Source organism: Trichechus manatus, unplaced genomic scaffold (genome assembly GCF_000243295.1).
Source record: "Trichechus manatus latirostris isolate Lorelei unplaced genomic scaffold, TriManLat1.0 scaffold00002, whole genome shotgun sequence".
Lineage (NCBI taxonomy): Eukaryota > Metazoa > Chordata > Mammalia > Sirenia > Trichechidae > Trichechus > Trichechus manatus.
The window spans coordinates 10607649-10624804 of NW_004443938.1; the positions used below are offsets into that span (position 1 = coordinate 10607649).

The following is a 17156-nucleotide window of genomic DNA, read 5'->3' on the forward strand; positions in this document are numbered from 1 at the left end:
AAGGCCATGAATCCAGAGACCAAGAGCAGAAACTCTGGCCAAGTCTTCCCGCTCCACTGTGGGGCTCTCTCCATCATACCACACTGTCTTTAGTGGGCTCTATTCACTCACTCTTTTTCACCCCTACAGACCACTGCATGACATCTCTATCCATATTCGAGGACAGTATAGCAACAGAGACAGTGGTGGGTCAGTGATAGAATTCTCACCTTCCATGCGGGTGAGCTGGGTTTGATTTCCAGCTAATGCACCCCATGCATGGCTACCACCTGTCAGTCTATGGAGGCTTGCGGGTCGCTATAATGCTGAACAAGCTCAGCAGAGCTTCCAGACTATGATAGACTAGGAAGAAAGGCCTGGTGATCTACTTCTGAAAATCAGCCAGCGAGAACCCTATGGATCACAATGGTCTGATCCACAACCAACTATGGGGATGGCACAGGACGGGGCAGTGTTTTTTTCCATTGTGCGTGGAGTCGTCACGAGTCAGGGCCAGCTCAACAGCAGCTAACAACAACAACATAGCAACGTTACTGGATCTAGCATACAGACTGATGGGGACCAGCTAAATCACTCTCGCTCGAGTCAACGTTTCGAGTCCCATGTGTCACTTCTGGGAAAACTATATTATTTTGGAGGCTAAAACCATTTTGTGTTTCTATTGGTGTTTACACTGTGAGAAGAAATTTTGGTCAATCAGAAATGTGTGTTTGTAAGTTGCCTACCAGCTCCAAAACTGAGTCTACAACTGAGGTGTCTAGGTAACGTATCAACTTGTCTTATAAAGCTTCACCCAGAGAAGTATTAAGATGCTTTTGTTTCTAGTCTCAATTTATTCCTGATTGGACAAGGGGTCAGGAGAACAAGGAGGAAGGCATTCACCTACAACCTAGTGAATTTAGGTGAGGCTGAGCCCAGGGCAAATCCCCAGGCCATTGAGCCAGTTAAGTGGGAACAGGTCACACATTAATGATAAAGAGATTGACTTAAGAGAAAGGAATGTATAACCTTGATTTTCTTGTCAAAAGACAAGTTAAGAAATGCACAGGTCTGCCATCTTTTGGCAGAACCCATGAATCACATGTACACATTAAAGTGATGGGAAAAATAACGACTTATGGCTATTGAGCATTTCCTGATCTGTGTCAGATGCTGTTCTAAGCCCCTTACACACATTATCTCATTAATCATTCCATCATACCTATGAGATTAAAAAAAAGAAAAACAGTTGCCTTTGAGTTGACTTCAACTCATGGCGACCCCATGTGTGTCAGAGTCGAACTGTGGTCCATAGGGTTTTCAACGGCTGATTATTCAGAAGTATATCACCAGGCCTTTCTCCTGAGGCACCTTTGGGTGGATTTGAGCCTCCAGCCTTCTGGTTAGTAGCTGAGCGTTTAACCGTTTGCATCACCCAGGGACTTCTGGTGGAAAGGTAAAAAAACAAAAACCAATTGCCACTGAGTGGATTATGACTCTTGGCAACTCCATGTGTATCAGACTAGAACCGTGTTGCATAGGGTTTTCAACGGTTGATTTTTCAGAAATAGATCACCAGCACTTTCTTCCAAGGCACCTCTGTGGGGACTCAAACCACCAACCTTTTTGCTAGCAACCAAGCGTGTTAACCATTTACACCAATCAGGGACTCTAGGTACCATTATTACTCCAATTTGCTGATGAGGAAACAGTTACAGAGAGGTTAAGAAACTTTCTGAAGGTCACACAGCCTGGAATCATGGACATGCCTCCCAACTGCTATTATGAAAAGAAGGGGAGGAGGAGAAGCTGTCCAGGGGTCAGATCATCTGAGGCCTTGGAGGCTATGAAAAGGAGTTTGATTTTATTCCCAGTGGGGTGGGAAGCCATTGTGGGGTGTGAGCAGACAAGTGACATGGCCGGATAAGCTTTATGTCAAAGTTAAATTTTATCTGAGTCCTATGATCCTGGGGAGTCCCTGGGTGGCAGAAACAGCAACGCTCTCGACTATTAGCTGAAAAGTTGGCAGTTCAAACCCACCCAGAAGTGCCTCAGAAGACAGGCCTGGCGATCTGCTTCCAAAAGGTCACAGCCTTGGAAACCCTATAGGGCAGTTCTATTCTGCATGCATGGGTCACAGTGAAAACAACAGTGATCCGAGAGAGCTTGCGTGGTGAAAGAAATCCCTTCACCTTCAGAGAAGGGCTTACTGCAAACAGCTGACCAAGATGGGCTGAATGATCGCCTCTGTTTAAACAAACTTCAGACTGCCGTTTTCCTGCTTTACATCCTGACCATGCTCACACCTAACCCAAGAATCCCTTATCTCCCTCTGCCTGCCCTCTCCAGGAGGACTTATCACCAGAAAAGAAAACATTCCCAGCCAACCGGCCCTAACTGCAAACTCCCAGATCAACACCCCCCAACTTTGGCTTTCTTTAAAAAAACCTCTGGCTTCTCTGTCTCAGCGGAGTGGGGCTGGTCTCTCTCCTCCCTGCAGCCCTATCCTTCCCCCATCACGGCCTGTTCCCTCCTTTCCCTCGGCCCTTCCGCCTCCCTCGAAATAATTGCTGGATAAACTTGTCCTTGCCTCTTCCAAACTGCCCGGTACAATTGTTCTTTGACACTTACAGGACACGTTTGCCTGCTTTGTGGCACATGGACAGTGGGGACAAGAGCAGAAGCAGAGACAGCTGGGAGGCGCCTGCAGGCACGCAGGCAGGAGATCAGACCACTAGAACAGGGAAGCAAGAGGGGCTTGATGAGAAGCGGCAGGGTCTGAAGATAATTCCCAGACAGAGCTGGCAGGATTTGCTGCAAGCCTGGGTGGTGGGTGTAAGAGAACACAAGAGTCCAGGGTGCCACCAAGGACCCACCTGGAGGAAGGTCAGCTGGGGAGGGCAAAACCAGGCAACGTAGGGGTACCACCAGTTGCCGTGGAGTCAACTGGGACTCATGGTGCCCCATGTGTGCAGAATAGAACTGTGCTTCACAGGGTTTTCGAAGCCGATTTTCAGAAGCAGATTGCCAAGCTTTTCTTCTGAGGTGCCTCTGGATGGACTTGAATCTCCAACCTCCCGTCCATGGACTCCCAGTGTAGGAGAGGAAACCATTCTTCCTCTCTGCAGTGGTCCAGGACCACTGCACAGAAGAGACGTTGTGAATAGAAAAAACCAAACACCAAACCCACTGCCGTTGAGTGGATTCCAACTCATAGTGAACCTACAGAACAGTAAGAAAGTACCAGTAGAGATATCCACCAGGTACGTGGTTGGAGGCAGGGTATATCTGCAAAGGCACAACCATGTGGCTGGGGTGGGGGACTCACTTACGGGGCAGCAGGCTATGGGGTTGGTGAGCGGTGAGGCACAGAGAGGTCAGGGTGAGCCTGGTGTGCTAAAGAACATGGGATGGATTCTGTAGAACAGTGGTTATTCATTCAACCTTCAATAAATATTTACTGAGTATCTACTATGTGCCAGCCACCACCCTATTAGTTCGGATCCTTTGTTCCAGTAAAAGTCTTCCGTGGAAATATAAACACGTAGCAGAGCCGCTCCTGTTGGGGCCGTCGGGGGCAGAGTCCAGGTGCTCTGCCCTACGTGTGGGGAGGGTTTAGGAGACAACCTGTATGTGAATGGGTTGACCAGTACCACCACTTGGACGCAGTAAAGGTGGGGGATTTCTTCCCATGACAGCAACCCAGGCTGCGTGGGGGCTCCTTCCCCAGAGAGGATGCAGTTTCCTGGGGGCTGTGGAGTTTTTGCAAGAGGCATGCGGGTGGGTCCACGTGTATATAAGAATTTTCCAGCCAATGGATGATCAAAGCACAGCTACTTTCAGGTACAGTCTGTAACATGTTTAGATGCAAGGAAAGGACCTTCAGCCTTGAATTTACTGGGAGTCACCGAAATCTCACCCGTTTCTGACATTAAGTCAAGACTTGTTATTCCCAAAAGACGAGACCGATGGCATTGAGGAGCCCTCGGAAGCCCCTTAGCAGGTTTCAGTCAGCTCACTGTTAACGCCTCGTATCTGGCAAATCCTTCTGACTAAACTGAAGCCTTTTTCCCACTATTTGATCCTCCAGAGAGAAATAAGAATGTCTTTTTAAGACCTCTTCAAACACTTGATTCCGACTCATAGTGATCCTATAGGACAGAGTAGGACCGCCCCATAGGGTGTCTGTAATCTTTATGGAAGCAAACTGCTACATCTTTCTCGCCATCCTTTAGATTAGCAGCCGAGTGCTTAACCACTGCACCACCAGGGCTCCTTTTTGAACCCTCAGAAAATTTGAACACCCCTTTTCACGCCTCTCCCCTTCCGGGGAGTCAGTTCACTGTCTTTAGTGTGCGGGCGGGCTGCGACTCGGCTCTGGGAATGTGTGGGCGCCCTCACCACAGGTACAGCAGGATGAAGGTATGCTTCCTCATGCGCGGCGTGCGGAACAGGTCGGCGAGGGACGGCCTCAGCTCTCCAGGGATGTCCTCCTCCTTGAGGGACAGCATCTGGGGAGAGCGAGAGGGTCAACCCCACAGAGCCACAGAGACCGGAACCCTCCAAGGAGCCGCCTGGGGCCAGCCACCCAGGAGGCAGGCACCCCTTCATGGCTGTCCTGCTCACAGGCCACCCCAGAAGCCATTTCCCAAATCAGAAGCAGTTGCTGTTGAGCCTATCCCGACTCACAGTGACCCCACGTGTATCAGGGCAGAACTGTGCTCCATGGGGTTTTCAGTGGCTGATTTTTTGGAAGTAGATTGCCAGGACTTTCTTCTGAGGCATCTCTGTGTGGACTAGCACCGCCAACCTTTCGGTTGGCAGCTGACGGCATTCACCATTTGCACCACCAGGAACTCCTCCGGAATCATAAACCCAAACGAACATTCGGTGACTCCCCCACCGGGCGTGAGGACCCCCTTTACATCGGCAGTTACCACCTTTAAATCAGCAGGAGACGGTCTCCCATTCTTCCGGGCAATGTAGCCCATGATCCTGACCGCCTCCGTGTTTCTCTTCTGTGATAACAGCCACCGCGGAGACTCGGGCACACACCTGCAGGCACAGAGAGTCACTGCTCGGCATTTTTCCCAGAACAAGGCTGCTTTGAAGTGCTGACCGGAGTGACGGGGCCACACGGGTGCTCGGGGTGTGGGAACCTGCTGAGGTTAGCAGATGAAACGGGAGCGCCCACTTCCTACGTGGCCCTCATCTCAGGGAGAGGGGCCAGCAAACTTCTCCCGCTGGGAACACCCCCTCACACCGTACGTGCCCAACCCAACTCCCACCCTGCTTCACAGCGGGGCTAAAAAAAAAAAAAAAAAAAAAAACACCAAACCCATTGCCTTCAAGTTGATTCCAACTCATAGTGAGCCTATAGGACAGGGTAGAACTGCCCCATAGGGTTTCCAAGGAAGGCCTGGGGATTCGAACTGCCACCCTTTAGCTTAGCAGCCATAGCACTTAACCACTACGCCACCAAAGCGGGGCATCTCCTCTTAATTCCACTGCACAGTTTTCAGCTATTTTCAAAACGAAACAAAACGCATTCAGGAACCTTTAAAATCAGATAGAGACCGTGCTGTCTGTTTCACATGGGGCTAGGACGTTATAGCTCAAAGGTTGCGAATCTCGGGTACAAGGGGCTTTTGGAAACTCACAGGCGCGCTCTCACCTGCCCAGGCCAGCAAGGTGGAGGCCAGGGGTCCGTGAGCGGAAAGCGGGCGGAGCAGCCACAGGGCACAGCCTTCCAGGGCAGAGAGAAGCCCCTTGCCCACCAGGGCAGGAAGCACTCACCAGTAGTAGAACATGAAGAGGAAGACGGGCAGGGAGACGGCCAGCTGGAGCCACCGCCAGTGGGGCAGGGCATAGGCGACGCCCGCAAGCAGCACCAGGCCCACCGAGAAGGCCATCTGGTACAAGATGGCCACCGTCCTCCTGTAGTCCGGGCCCACCAGCTCTGTGACTGAGAGGAACACGAGGTCGTCTTGTGAGTTCCTCAGGAGGAAGAGAAGCCAGAGGCTGCTTTCAGAAGCTGCATGTCCCCAATCCTTTCTGTTCTTCTCCTGCACCCCCGAGCCCTCACCTGCCTTCCTGCCCTGCTCCAGGGGCCCTCCCCTGTGCCCTCATCCCTCCTTCCTCACTGCCTGGAAGGCTCCCTTCCTCCGTGTGTCCCACTAACACCAGCTCTCACCCACACATGCCACGCTCCTCTGTTCTCTAGCTGTTCTCTAACTGTCCCTTTTCTTGTCCCCTTGCTTGTCATGCCATTCCTCCTGTTCAGACCTCAGGACTCGGTACACTGGCCTTCTATAAGCTCCAGGCTGAGGAAAGATATTTACCACAACACGAGGAGCGTTCACTGTTTTAACAAATACCTTTGAGTGCCTGCTACGCATCCAGCAGTATTCTAGGTGTTTGGGATTCACTGGTGAGCAAAACAGACAAGGTGCCCTGCCCTCGTGGTCTTTACAGTCTCGTGAGAGATGACAGACATAAATATCACAAGTAGGTAAGTTATACACTATGGAGGGAGCCCAGGTGGCACAAGCAGTTTGCAATTGGCTGCTAACCCAAAGGTTGGTCGTTCAAACCCAACCAGCAATGCCACGGAAGAAAGGCCTAGAGATCTGCTTCCATAAGAAAACTCTATGGAGCAGTTCTACTCTGTAACACACGGGGTTGCCGTGGGTCAAGGCCAACTCAATGACAGCTAACAAAAACGCTGTATGTCAGAATGTGATACGCATCATGAGGGGGAGAAGATGGGGTGAGGGTGACGGGGAGAGTGGAGGTGTTGCATTTTACAAAGAGCGGTCAGGGTAGAGTTGATGAGAAGGTGACATCTGAGCCGAGACTTGAGGAGGTGAGGAAGTGGACTTCAAAGGTAGCATTCTGAGCTGAGAACTGACAGGTGCCTCGGGGAGATGAATTTGGAAGTGAAGCAATGCTGGTGGCTCGAACCAGGAGGAAATGCAGAGGCAGTGAAGTGGGTGGGATGCTGGGTGTGTTTTGGAAGGAAAGTCAACAGGACTCACTGATGGATTGGAGATGGGGTGTAAGGAAAAGAAGGTGGTGTTAGTGTTCACTATGAGATGTTTGACCCAAGCAACGGGAATCGGGTAGGGGGTGGGGTGCAGCTGCAGGCAGAAGAGGGGTGGGAACGAAAGGGACAAAGTCCAGGGGTCCTGCAACATTAAGGGGTCAGGGAGAAGAGGAGGCTCCAGTGAAGGAGGCTGGGAAGAAGCAGCAGGTGAGGCAAGAAGGGACCAGCAGAGGTGTTTTCCTGCAACTAAGTGAAGCAGTCACAGGAATAGAAGTCGGCCATAGCTCTTACTATGCCGTTGCTGTCATTAGCTCTCATCAAGTCGGCCCCCAACTCACAGCAACCCCATGCACAATAGAACGAAATGCTACGCAGTCTCGAGCCATCCCTATGATCAGTCGGGGATCCAACCGTCGTGATCCATAGGACTCCCCCCACGCCGTTGGCTGATTTTTGGAAGTAGATTGCCAGACCTTTCTTCCTAGTCTGCCTTAGTCTGGAAGCTCAGCTGGAACCTGTTCAGCTTCCTAGCAACACGAAAGCCTCCACTGACAGACAGGTGGTGGCCGCGCGTTAGGCGCATTGGCCAAGAATCGAACCCAGGTCTCCTGCACGGAGGGCAAGAATTTTACCACTGAACTGCCACTGTCCCCAGCTCTTATTATACGAAAATACTCATTTTGGCATCTGTCTCCCTCTCTAGCCTTTGATCCCGGTGAAGGTAGGAATAACACTTTATCTATCTTGGTTATCTCTAGCACCTAGTACCCTGCCTGCCACCCAGTAATAGAAACACTTACTGAGAGATTGTTTGTGGCGGGCATTGTTCTAAGACAGTACCTAGTGCAACTCACTTACTCCTCCCAGCAGCCCCAGGAGGAAGGCACCGCTGTTATTCCGTGTTGAGGAAACTAAGGCACAGCGAGATTATGTAAATTGCCCAAGGTCACCCAGCTGTTTAATGTTGGAGTGTGGATTTGACTCGGGGTTAATCCTCGGAACCCTGTGTCGTGTAATGTATATTCAGCACGCAGTCTGTCACGGGTTTTTGGTAAGTATTTACCGAGCGAACTAAACTTAACAATGTGTTAGCGGTTTCTCAAGGTAGGAACGTAACATGGACCCCTTTGCCCTAGTGAACTAGTTCTCCGAATGCCACAGTCGTGGTTTTCAGAGCTGGCAAGACACGGCTGTTTCTTTTCTCTTCGCTACAAATAAGCAAACACGTGGATTGTCCTCACTGCTTCTCTGGCTCAGGAAGGAAGAGGTGACTCTTTTCTCTTACTTTCCTCCAGGAAAGTAATTTTCAGTTTTCTATTCTTACTCTTTATGGAAAATTTTGGGGGAAAAAAAGTTAATATGTGGAATTATTCACATTGGTTTTCGCCTCAATTTCCTTTCAGTCATGATGTTTATCCTTCTATTATTTCCTCCCGTCTTCTTTCCTCGGCTAACTCTTGAGTGCCATTTGAACCAGTTGAGTTTGTTGTACTTCTTTTGAGGAGATGCTGATTCTTTGATATTTGGAATTGTAAAACACTCCCCCGTCTTTGGCCTCCTCCTACACCCCCTCCCCAATGCTGTACATACACCACATGTGGTCTCTTTGCTTCCCAAGTGGATTAGTAGATATGGAAACATGGATCTATTTAAGTGTCCCTCGGTTGTAAAAAAGAAAGAGACAACAAATTTTGGGAGAGCCCTAGTGGCGCACTGGTTAACAGCTCGGCTGCTAACCAAAAGGTCGGCACTTCAAGTCCACCAGCTGCTCCTTGGAAACCCTATGGGGCAGTTCTACTCTGTCCTGTAGAGTCGCTGTGAGTAAGGGTCCCCTCAACGGCACACAGTCACAACGGGAACAACATACCTACACCATATGAGGAGTCCAGCTCCTGGGCAAAATCTTGCAAGCCCCACCACAGGCAATTACAAGGCTGGGCCTGGTAGGCTCCATGCGGGAGGCGCCCTGCTCACCCAGCTTTGGTGCATGGCCAGTGTGTTGGAGGGCCCGGAGGCCGTTGCAGCCAAGAACTCAGGCCCTCCTGCCGGCCGTGCTCTGACACCTATCTGAATTCCTAGTCCAGGCACCTCCGTATGGGGGCGTCTTTATCGAGGGCCCTCGGCAGAGGCCTTCCTCAGGCACCTGTGCTGAAACCTCCTTAATGTGGGGGAGGCCTTGGAGACTCTCTCCCACTCTGACTTAGTACTCAGCACTTTTCCCCTCCTAGCCCTCTCTCTCCCTCCGCCTGGCCCCTGGTTCACAAAGCAGCAGGAGACTTTAGTTCGAGGCTCCCTTCACAGAAGACGCTCCCGGATGCCCGCGTCTGCCCGCGTCTGCCCTCATCCACCTGACTCTCTCGTGCCGCTGTCACACGGGACAAATGGAATGAGAGGAGTCAGCACTCTCTCGCTTAAACTATTGATGTCAGCGATTAAAGTAACCTGACTCTCACTTTCATCTGGCTCCTTGACTCTTTATTTTTTTTATTTCGTATACTTTCTTTTGTTTTGCTTTGCTTTTTATGTAATTTTATTTATTTTGTCGTTGTTGCAAAACATACAACATTCAAGAGTCTCTACATGTACAGTTCAGGGACACTGATTACATTCTTCGAGTTGTGCAACCATTCTCACCCTCCTTTTCTGAGTTGTTCCTCCCCCATTAACATAAATTCCTGCTCCCTAAGGTTCCTATCTAGGCTTTCCCGTTGTTGTTATCAGTTTGATCCCATATAAATGGTTCTTAAAAGAGCATAATGCTCAAGGCAGACATTCTTTACTAGTTAAGCTAAACTATTGTTTGGTTTTAAGAAGACTTCAGGGGATATTTTTGATTTAAGGTTTAACGATGATCTCAGGGCAATAGTTTCAGAGGTTCATCCAACTCCAGGAAGTCTGGAGTGGAGTCCATGAAAACTTGAAATTCTGCTCGCATTTCCCCCTTTTGATCAGGGTTCTTCTAGGGAATCTTTGATCAGATTTGTTCAGTGATGATATTGGCTCATTGTCTTGATCAGCTACTCTGGTACCTGGCAGCTCTGCTCTCTCAGCTCAGCTCGGTTTCTGACACCATCCTCTGCCCGTCGCATGAACAACATACACCTAGTGCGGGCACAATTTCTCTAGACTCTGTAAATGTCACCTCCCTAAAAAAGAACACCTTCATGAATGACTCCATCCCATTCTACGCACTCATCTGAGCTCCATCGTCCAAGGGAAGCCGTGGACACCTCAGTCAGCCAATACTTACTTAGAGTGTAGCCTGATGCCCAGCTGCCTTTGCTGACCAGCCCCTGCAGCAGGCGGAAGAACAGCATGGATGGGTAGTTCGGTGCAATGGCCATGAGAACTCCTGAGATGGCGCTGATGAGGACGGTCAGCAGGAGACAGACTTTGCGGCCAAACCTTTAGAGTCAAGGGAGCAGGCATGTGAGGCAGGGTGGAAGGAGTTTGGGGTCAGACCAGCACAGTGGAACACAAGGACCACGGCAGGGTGGCATCACCTCACAGCTTCTCTAAGGGACAATACGCGTCTGTCAGGAGGTCACAGCCCCCTCATGGCCCCACCACATCTGCCCCTGGCAAACTCACTGGTTGTTGTCAGGTATAATTAAAGCACTTTATGAAGGAATCCCGACCAATCTCTGCAATATTTCATCTTAGCCAAAAGGAAAGGTGGCCTTCCCATAATGGACTCTCCATTCTCATACTGTCTCCTCAAATTACCTTTGTGTTTAACAGATTGCATTATTCACGTGAGCACAAAACAAAGAATTGTTCTCCCCAGTTAGACTTATCAGTTGTCATAAAAATTGTTCTGTGAAAATATTTAGCTATATATATTTTATATACATACACACACACACATACATATATATAATATACATATATGTTATTATATATGTTATGGAGTCCCTGGGTGGTGCAAATGGTTCGGTGCTTAGCTACTAATTGAGTTCAAATCCACCCAGAGGAGCCTTGGAGGAAAGGCCTGGCAATCTACTTCTGAAAAAACCAGACATTGAAAACCTTATGGAGCACAGTTCTACTCTGACACAGATGGGGTCACTATGAGTCAGCATGACTCGACAGAAACTGGTGAGTTTTTTTTCATACATACGTTTTATATATATATATATTTATATATGTATATAAATGTAACTTTGAGAATTGTTTTTCCTTTCCTTTTTTCATGGATGAAATGGGCAAATTATTTGCTAAGGCTTCACCCAAATCAAAAACCCATTGCCGTAAAGTCGATTCGGACTCATAGAGATTCTATAGGACAGAAGAGAGCTGCCCCATAGGGTTTCTAAGGAGCGGCTGGTGGATTCGAACTGCCGACCTTTTGGTTAGCAGCCGAGCGCTTATCACTATGCCACCAGGGCTCCTAAGGCTTCACCCCAGTATCATGTTTTATCGACTAAATCTTTTAAGTCTTATCCCACGTTCTCTAAGAGTAAAGCAAGAACACAAGGAACAACGTCTCTCGTCCAAGCACAGTGACCTCTGCACTTGTGACTCCAAAGTCAGAAGGACTGTCAGCACTGCAGCCACCCTGCCACTCTCTAGCATCCCACCTTCCTCTTCTCCAAGACCCCTACTTCGTGTGTCTACCTCAGGGCTTTTTGCCTCAAACCTTCCTCCACTTTTCAGTGCCACCCCACACCTACCCAGCTCTCAGCCAATAAACTTCCTCACACTTAGGGAACATGCAGACACTTTTTCATCCTACCATCTTCTCCCCTCAGAACACACAGACTTACCCATTAGGGCCTATCTGTGGCGTCCTCTTTCCTGTGACCGACAACTAGCCAAGGCCGCCCCCACTCTGCCCTCTGGCCCCTGCCTGTGCTCCTGGCTCACGCTCTCCCCCGGCCATCTCCATTCCACTCACCACGGACTCATTCTCATTAGACGCCACCCTGATCCTGGACGCTCCATCTCTCTCTGGCTGTTTCCCCATTTCCTCTCCTCCACAGGCAACTCAGGTCGTTATGACTCGGAATCAACTCAATGGCAGTGGGTTAGGTTACGGGTTACAGCTAACTCATTTAAAAATCTGTCTGCCCACAGGAGCTCCACTTCCCCACCTCCACTTTTCCTTCGGCCTTCCACTGACTCTTCCTTCATCGTGGGTGCTCATGGCTTCCATGTTCACAGAGCCAATAGGCTGACCTCTCAGCAGTATCTGCACATGTGATGCCCCTCTCCTCTTTGAGTCACTGTCCTCTTGTTTTCTGTAAAATCACCCTCTCCTTCTCTCTGTCTGCCATTTCTTCTAAGTCTCCTTTGCCAGCAACTCCTGCCCTGTTGTTGTTCTTGTTGTTGGGAGCCATCAAGTCGGTTCCAACTCATAACGACCCTGTGCACAACAAAACACACACTGCCTGGTCCTGCACCATCCTCATAATCATTGCTATGTTGGAGCTCATTGTTGCAGCCACCGTGTCAATCCATCTCACTGAGGGTCTCCCTCTTTTTCGCTGATCCTCTACTTTATCAAGCATGGTAAAGGGACTAGTTCCTCCTGATAAAATGTCCAAAGTACCTGAGATGAAGTCTCACCCCTCTCGCTTCTAAGGAGGATTCTGATTGTACTTCTTCCAAGACAGATTTGTTCATTCTTCTGGCAGTCCATGGTATATTCAATATTCTTTGCCAACAGCATAACTCAAAGGCATCAATTCTTCTTCAGTCTTCATTATTCAGTGTCCAGCTTTCACATGCGTATCAGGCGATTGAAAACACCATGGCTTGAATCAGGTCCACCTTAGTCCTCAAAGTGACATCTCTGCTTTTTAACACTTTAAAGAGGTCTTTTGCAGGACATTTGCCCAAAGCAATGAGCTGTTTGATTTCTTGACTGCTGCTTCCATGGGTGTTGATTGTGGATCCAAGTAAAATGAAATCCTTGACAACTTCAATCTTTTCTCTGTTTATCATGATGTTGCTTATTGGTCCAGTTGTGGGGATTTTTGTTTCTTTATGTTGAGGTGTAATTCATACTGAAGGCTGTGGTCTTTGATCTTCATCAGTAAGTGCTTCAAGTCCACTTTCAGCAAGCAAAGTTGTGTCATCTGCATATCGCAGGTTGTTACTGAGTCTTCCTCCAATCCTGATGCCGCATTCTTCTTCATATAGTTTAGCTTCTCAGATTATTTGCTCAGCATACAGACTGAATAAGTATGGTGAAAGAATACAGCCTAACACACACCTTTCCTGATTTTAAACCACGCACTATCCGCTTGTTCTGTTCGTACAACTGCCTCTTGGTCTATATGTATAGGTTCCGCACGAGCACAATTAAGTGTTCTGGGATTCCCATTCTTCGCAATGCTATCTGTAATTTGATGTGATCCACACAGTCGAATGCCTTTGCATAGTCAATAAAACACAGGTAAACATCTTTCTATTATTCTCTGCTTTCAACTAAGACCATCTGACATCGGCAATGATATCCCTCATTCCACAGCCTCTTCTGAATCGGGCTTGAATTTCTGGTAGTTGCCTCTCGATGTACTGCTGCAACCATTTTTGAATTATCTTTAACATAATTTTACTTGCATGTGATATTAATGATACTGTTCAATAATTTCTGCATTCCGTTGAATCACCTTTCTTTGGAATGGACACAAATATGGCTCTTTTCCAGTCAGTTGGCCAGGAAGCTGTCTTCCAAATTTCTTAGCACAGATGAGTGAGTGCTTCCAGCATGCAACTGTTTGTTGAAGCATCTCAGTCGGTATTCTGTCAATTCCTGGGGGCTCTTTTGGCCGGTGTCTTCAGTGCAGCTTAGACTTCTTCCTTTGGTCCGATCGGTTCTTGATCATATGCTCCCTCCTAAATGGCTGAATGTCGACTATTTCTTTTTGGTACAGTGACTCTGTGTATTCCTTCATCTTTGGCCTTAATGATTGGTGCATAAATTTGAATAATAGTCATATTAACTGGTCTTCCTTGCAGGTATATGTATATTATCTTATCACGGACAGTGTTGTCTTTCAGGATAGATCTTGAAAGTTCCAACTTTCACGTTCCAATCACCACTTATTATCAATGCATCTTGATTGCATGTTTGATCAATTTCAGACTGCACAAGTTGGTAAAAATCTTCATTTCTTCATCTTTGGATGTTTGCAGCTGTTTCGTCTCATTCTGAGTTGTGCCAAAACATCAAATGAAGGACCCGAAAGCTTGACTCCATCTACATCATTAAGGTCGACTCTACTTTGAGGAGGCAGCTCTTCCCTGGTTGTATATGAGTGCCTTTCAGCCTGAGGGGCTCATCTTCCAGCACTGTATCAGACAACATTCCACTGCTATCTATAAGGTTTTCACTGGCCAATTTTTTTCAGAAGTAGAACATCAGGTCCTTCTCAGTCTGTCTTAGCATAGATGAGTGAGTGCTTCCAGCATACACTGGAAGTACTCCACTGAAACCTGTCCACCCTGTGTGACCCTGCTGGTATTTGAAATACTAGTGGCATAGCTTCCAGCATCACAGCAACATGCAAGCCACCACAGTATGACAAACTGACAGACGGGTGGTGGACTCCTCCCCTATCACCCTCTACATCTTGACATTCTCTCTCTTTACCCTCTTCTAGATGATCTCAAACTTGTTTCATGGCTCTACTGGTGACAAATCCCAAATAGTTAAGCTTCTCTTCTGAGCTCAACTCATATACCAATGGCCTACCTGACATCTTTTTTTATATGTCTTACAAACTACTCTTTTTTTTTTTTCCTTTTTACCTTAGTGTTTTCTCTTTTTTTCTGTTATTGCTGTTGTGAAAATATAGGTAACATAACGTTCGCCAGTTCAACAACTTTCACATGTACGGTTCAGTGACACCAATTACATTAATCAGGTTGTGTAGCCATCACCAAATCTGTTATTACAGTTTATACTTAATACATCTGCAAACTGAACGCATTTAAAAGAAAACTCTTGCTTCCTTCCCAGCCCCTTCCCCTACAAAGAGCTTCAACAAAAATCTGTCCCTAATCCATTCTTTCCCATCTCAGAAAATGGCATTACGCTCATTCATTTGCTTTAAGCATAAACCTTGCCTTTGTGTCCCCGTTCTGTCAGCCTCCATCCCTAACATACAACCTATATGTCGTCTCGAATTCTGAAATACACCTCAAACCTCATTACCTTTCTCCATCTCCCACCACCAATTGATAGACACACTATCAATAATTCTCTCCACCAACTTCTGTGATAGATTCTAATTATTCCCCTCTTCTTCCACTGTTATCCCCTAGAACTCATTTTCCTCATGGCATTAATGACACGTTTAATTGAATTGGCCTTTACGTACCTGTCTGCAATGTAGCCAATTCCCAGGGAGCTGAGGAAGAAGCCCACATTCACACAGGACTGAAACAGATCCACCTTCCAGGAATCAGCACACACCAGGTTAAACTGAGGGACGGACCAAAAACACAAAGCCGTTTGTAAATCAGAACTGCACCCTTGCATCCTTTCTCCTGACAAAGCAAATGTATGACACAAACCTTGGTGTCCCCTAGGTGTTTCACAGATTTTCCTCTCATAAGATGAAATCCGATGTTTCTGGTCAATTTCTCAGTAATTTTCGTTATATTCCTAATATCTTTATAATACTCTCATTATATATTCATTAAAGAAACCATCGTCAAGTGCTTTGCCCTTGACAGTGGGTTATCACAGGACAAAATGTCTTTGGTAAAGAGAGCAAGAACCAATTAACTGCCTCTCACAAGGCCATTAGATAATTTTTCTAAAAAGAAATACAGTAAGGCAATTTTTCACAAAAATAATGATAATAATAAATGTAATGAAAGAAATATAACATGTTTTTCCAGTGTTGGCTCAAAGAAATTAATAAAACCAACAAAATGGAAGACCGTTGAGCTTGCAGCCAGGATAAAAGGGAGAACGCAAGGAGGGAGGAAGAAAACCAATAACTATCGAATGTCTACATGACAGACACTGTGATCAGTTCTATTTCCTCATCTAATTCCCTCAATAATCTTGTGAAATATTAACTGTTCCCTTTGTAAGGATGAAACACTGGTGACTCTGAGCAGTTAAGTAACTAAGATCAGGCAAATAGAAGACTCCAGAGCTGAAGTTCAAGTCTAGGTCTCTTCAACTCCAGGGTCAACTTTGATCCTCCTACCACTCCAAAGGTTCCCAAACTTGGCTTCATGGGAGAATCACTTGGGGGCATTTGTAAAGATCCCAGTGCCTAGGCCATACTCTGAAACCAATGATTTCAGAATCTTTGGAGATGGGACGCAGGCAGCAGTATGTTTAAAAGCTGCCCAGGTTATTCTAATGTTCAGTCATGTTCGAGAATCCCTGCAGTGCACTGAGGCCTCATTATGGAAAATTTGAAGTATTTTTTAAACCTTAACAGAGCTAAGATGAGTTTCTTGTTTTGATAGTTTAGCCTGAAGTTATTATATCCAATTGCAGGCCAATCATCAAAATCACTTCAATTCAATGTGTACTTTAATGTAAAACTAATAATAGCAACAGCATATAATCCCTAAAATCTATTGCTTATGTTGCGCCAGACATTATGCTAAAGCAATTTACAGAGATTACCTGTTTGTTCTCAAAACAATCCTGTTGTTGTTGTGTGCTGCCAAGTCATTTCCAACTCATGGCAACCATATGTGACTGAGTAGAACTGCCCCACAGGGTTTCCTAGGCTGTAATCTTTACTGGAGCAGTTTGCCAGGTCTCAAAACAGCCCAGTATGGTAGGAATTATATTCCCTGATAGAAAAATGAGGAAACTAAAGCTTGAAGAGGTAAGTAACTTGCTCAAGGTCATACAGTAACTTATTTTCACTCACTCGAAAATGGTCACGTTTCCATATTGAAATTGCTTTGAAAAATGTGAATGTTAATGACTACGAGTATTTTCTTCTGGTTTCGATAGTAATTCATTTTAGGGTGTTTGTTCCTCCTTGAATCTTGTGGTGGTCTATTTCCCCTCTAAATTTTTTTTTCACTGATTCTATATTATTGGACTTTTTTCCCGTTTTCAAATCCTGGAACTAAGAATCTCTCCAAACCTGTCAACATACTGGGTGTATGGCTTTGCCACTGGGTGTTGGCAGAGTCATCT

At 47.0% G+C, this 17156-nt stretch overlaps 1 protein-coding gene across 1 annotated transcript in view; it reads right to left on the reverse strand.

The window, feature by feature from the left end:
• Window positions 1–17156, reverse strand: part of LOC101343732 (solute carrier family 22 member 1) — a 38259-nt gene that overhangs the window by 13553 nt on the left and 7550 nt on the right. Inside the window, exons 2-6 of the mRNA XM_004368795.1 lie at window positions 15355–15458; window positions 10275–10429; window positions 5776–5944; window positions 4920–5034; window positions 4381–4490 (exon numbers count right to left, since the gene is read on the reverse strand). Of these exons, the coding sequence (XP_004368852.1) occupies window positions 4381–4490; window positions 4920–5034; window positions 5776–5944; window positions 10275–10429; window positions 15355–15458 (653 nt within the window). The remainder of the gene's footprint in view (window positions 1–4380; window positions 4491–4919; window positions 5035–5775; window positions 5945–10274; window positions 10430–15354; window positions 15459–17156) is intronic.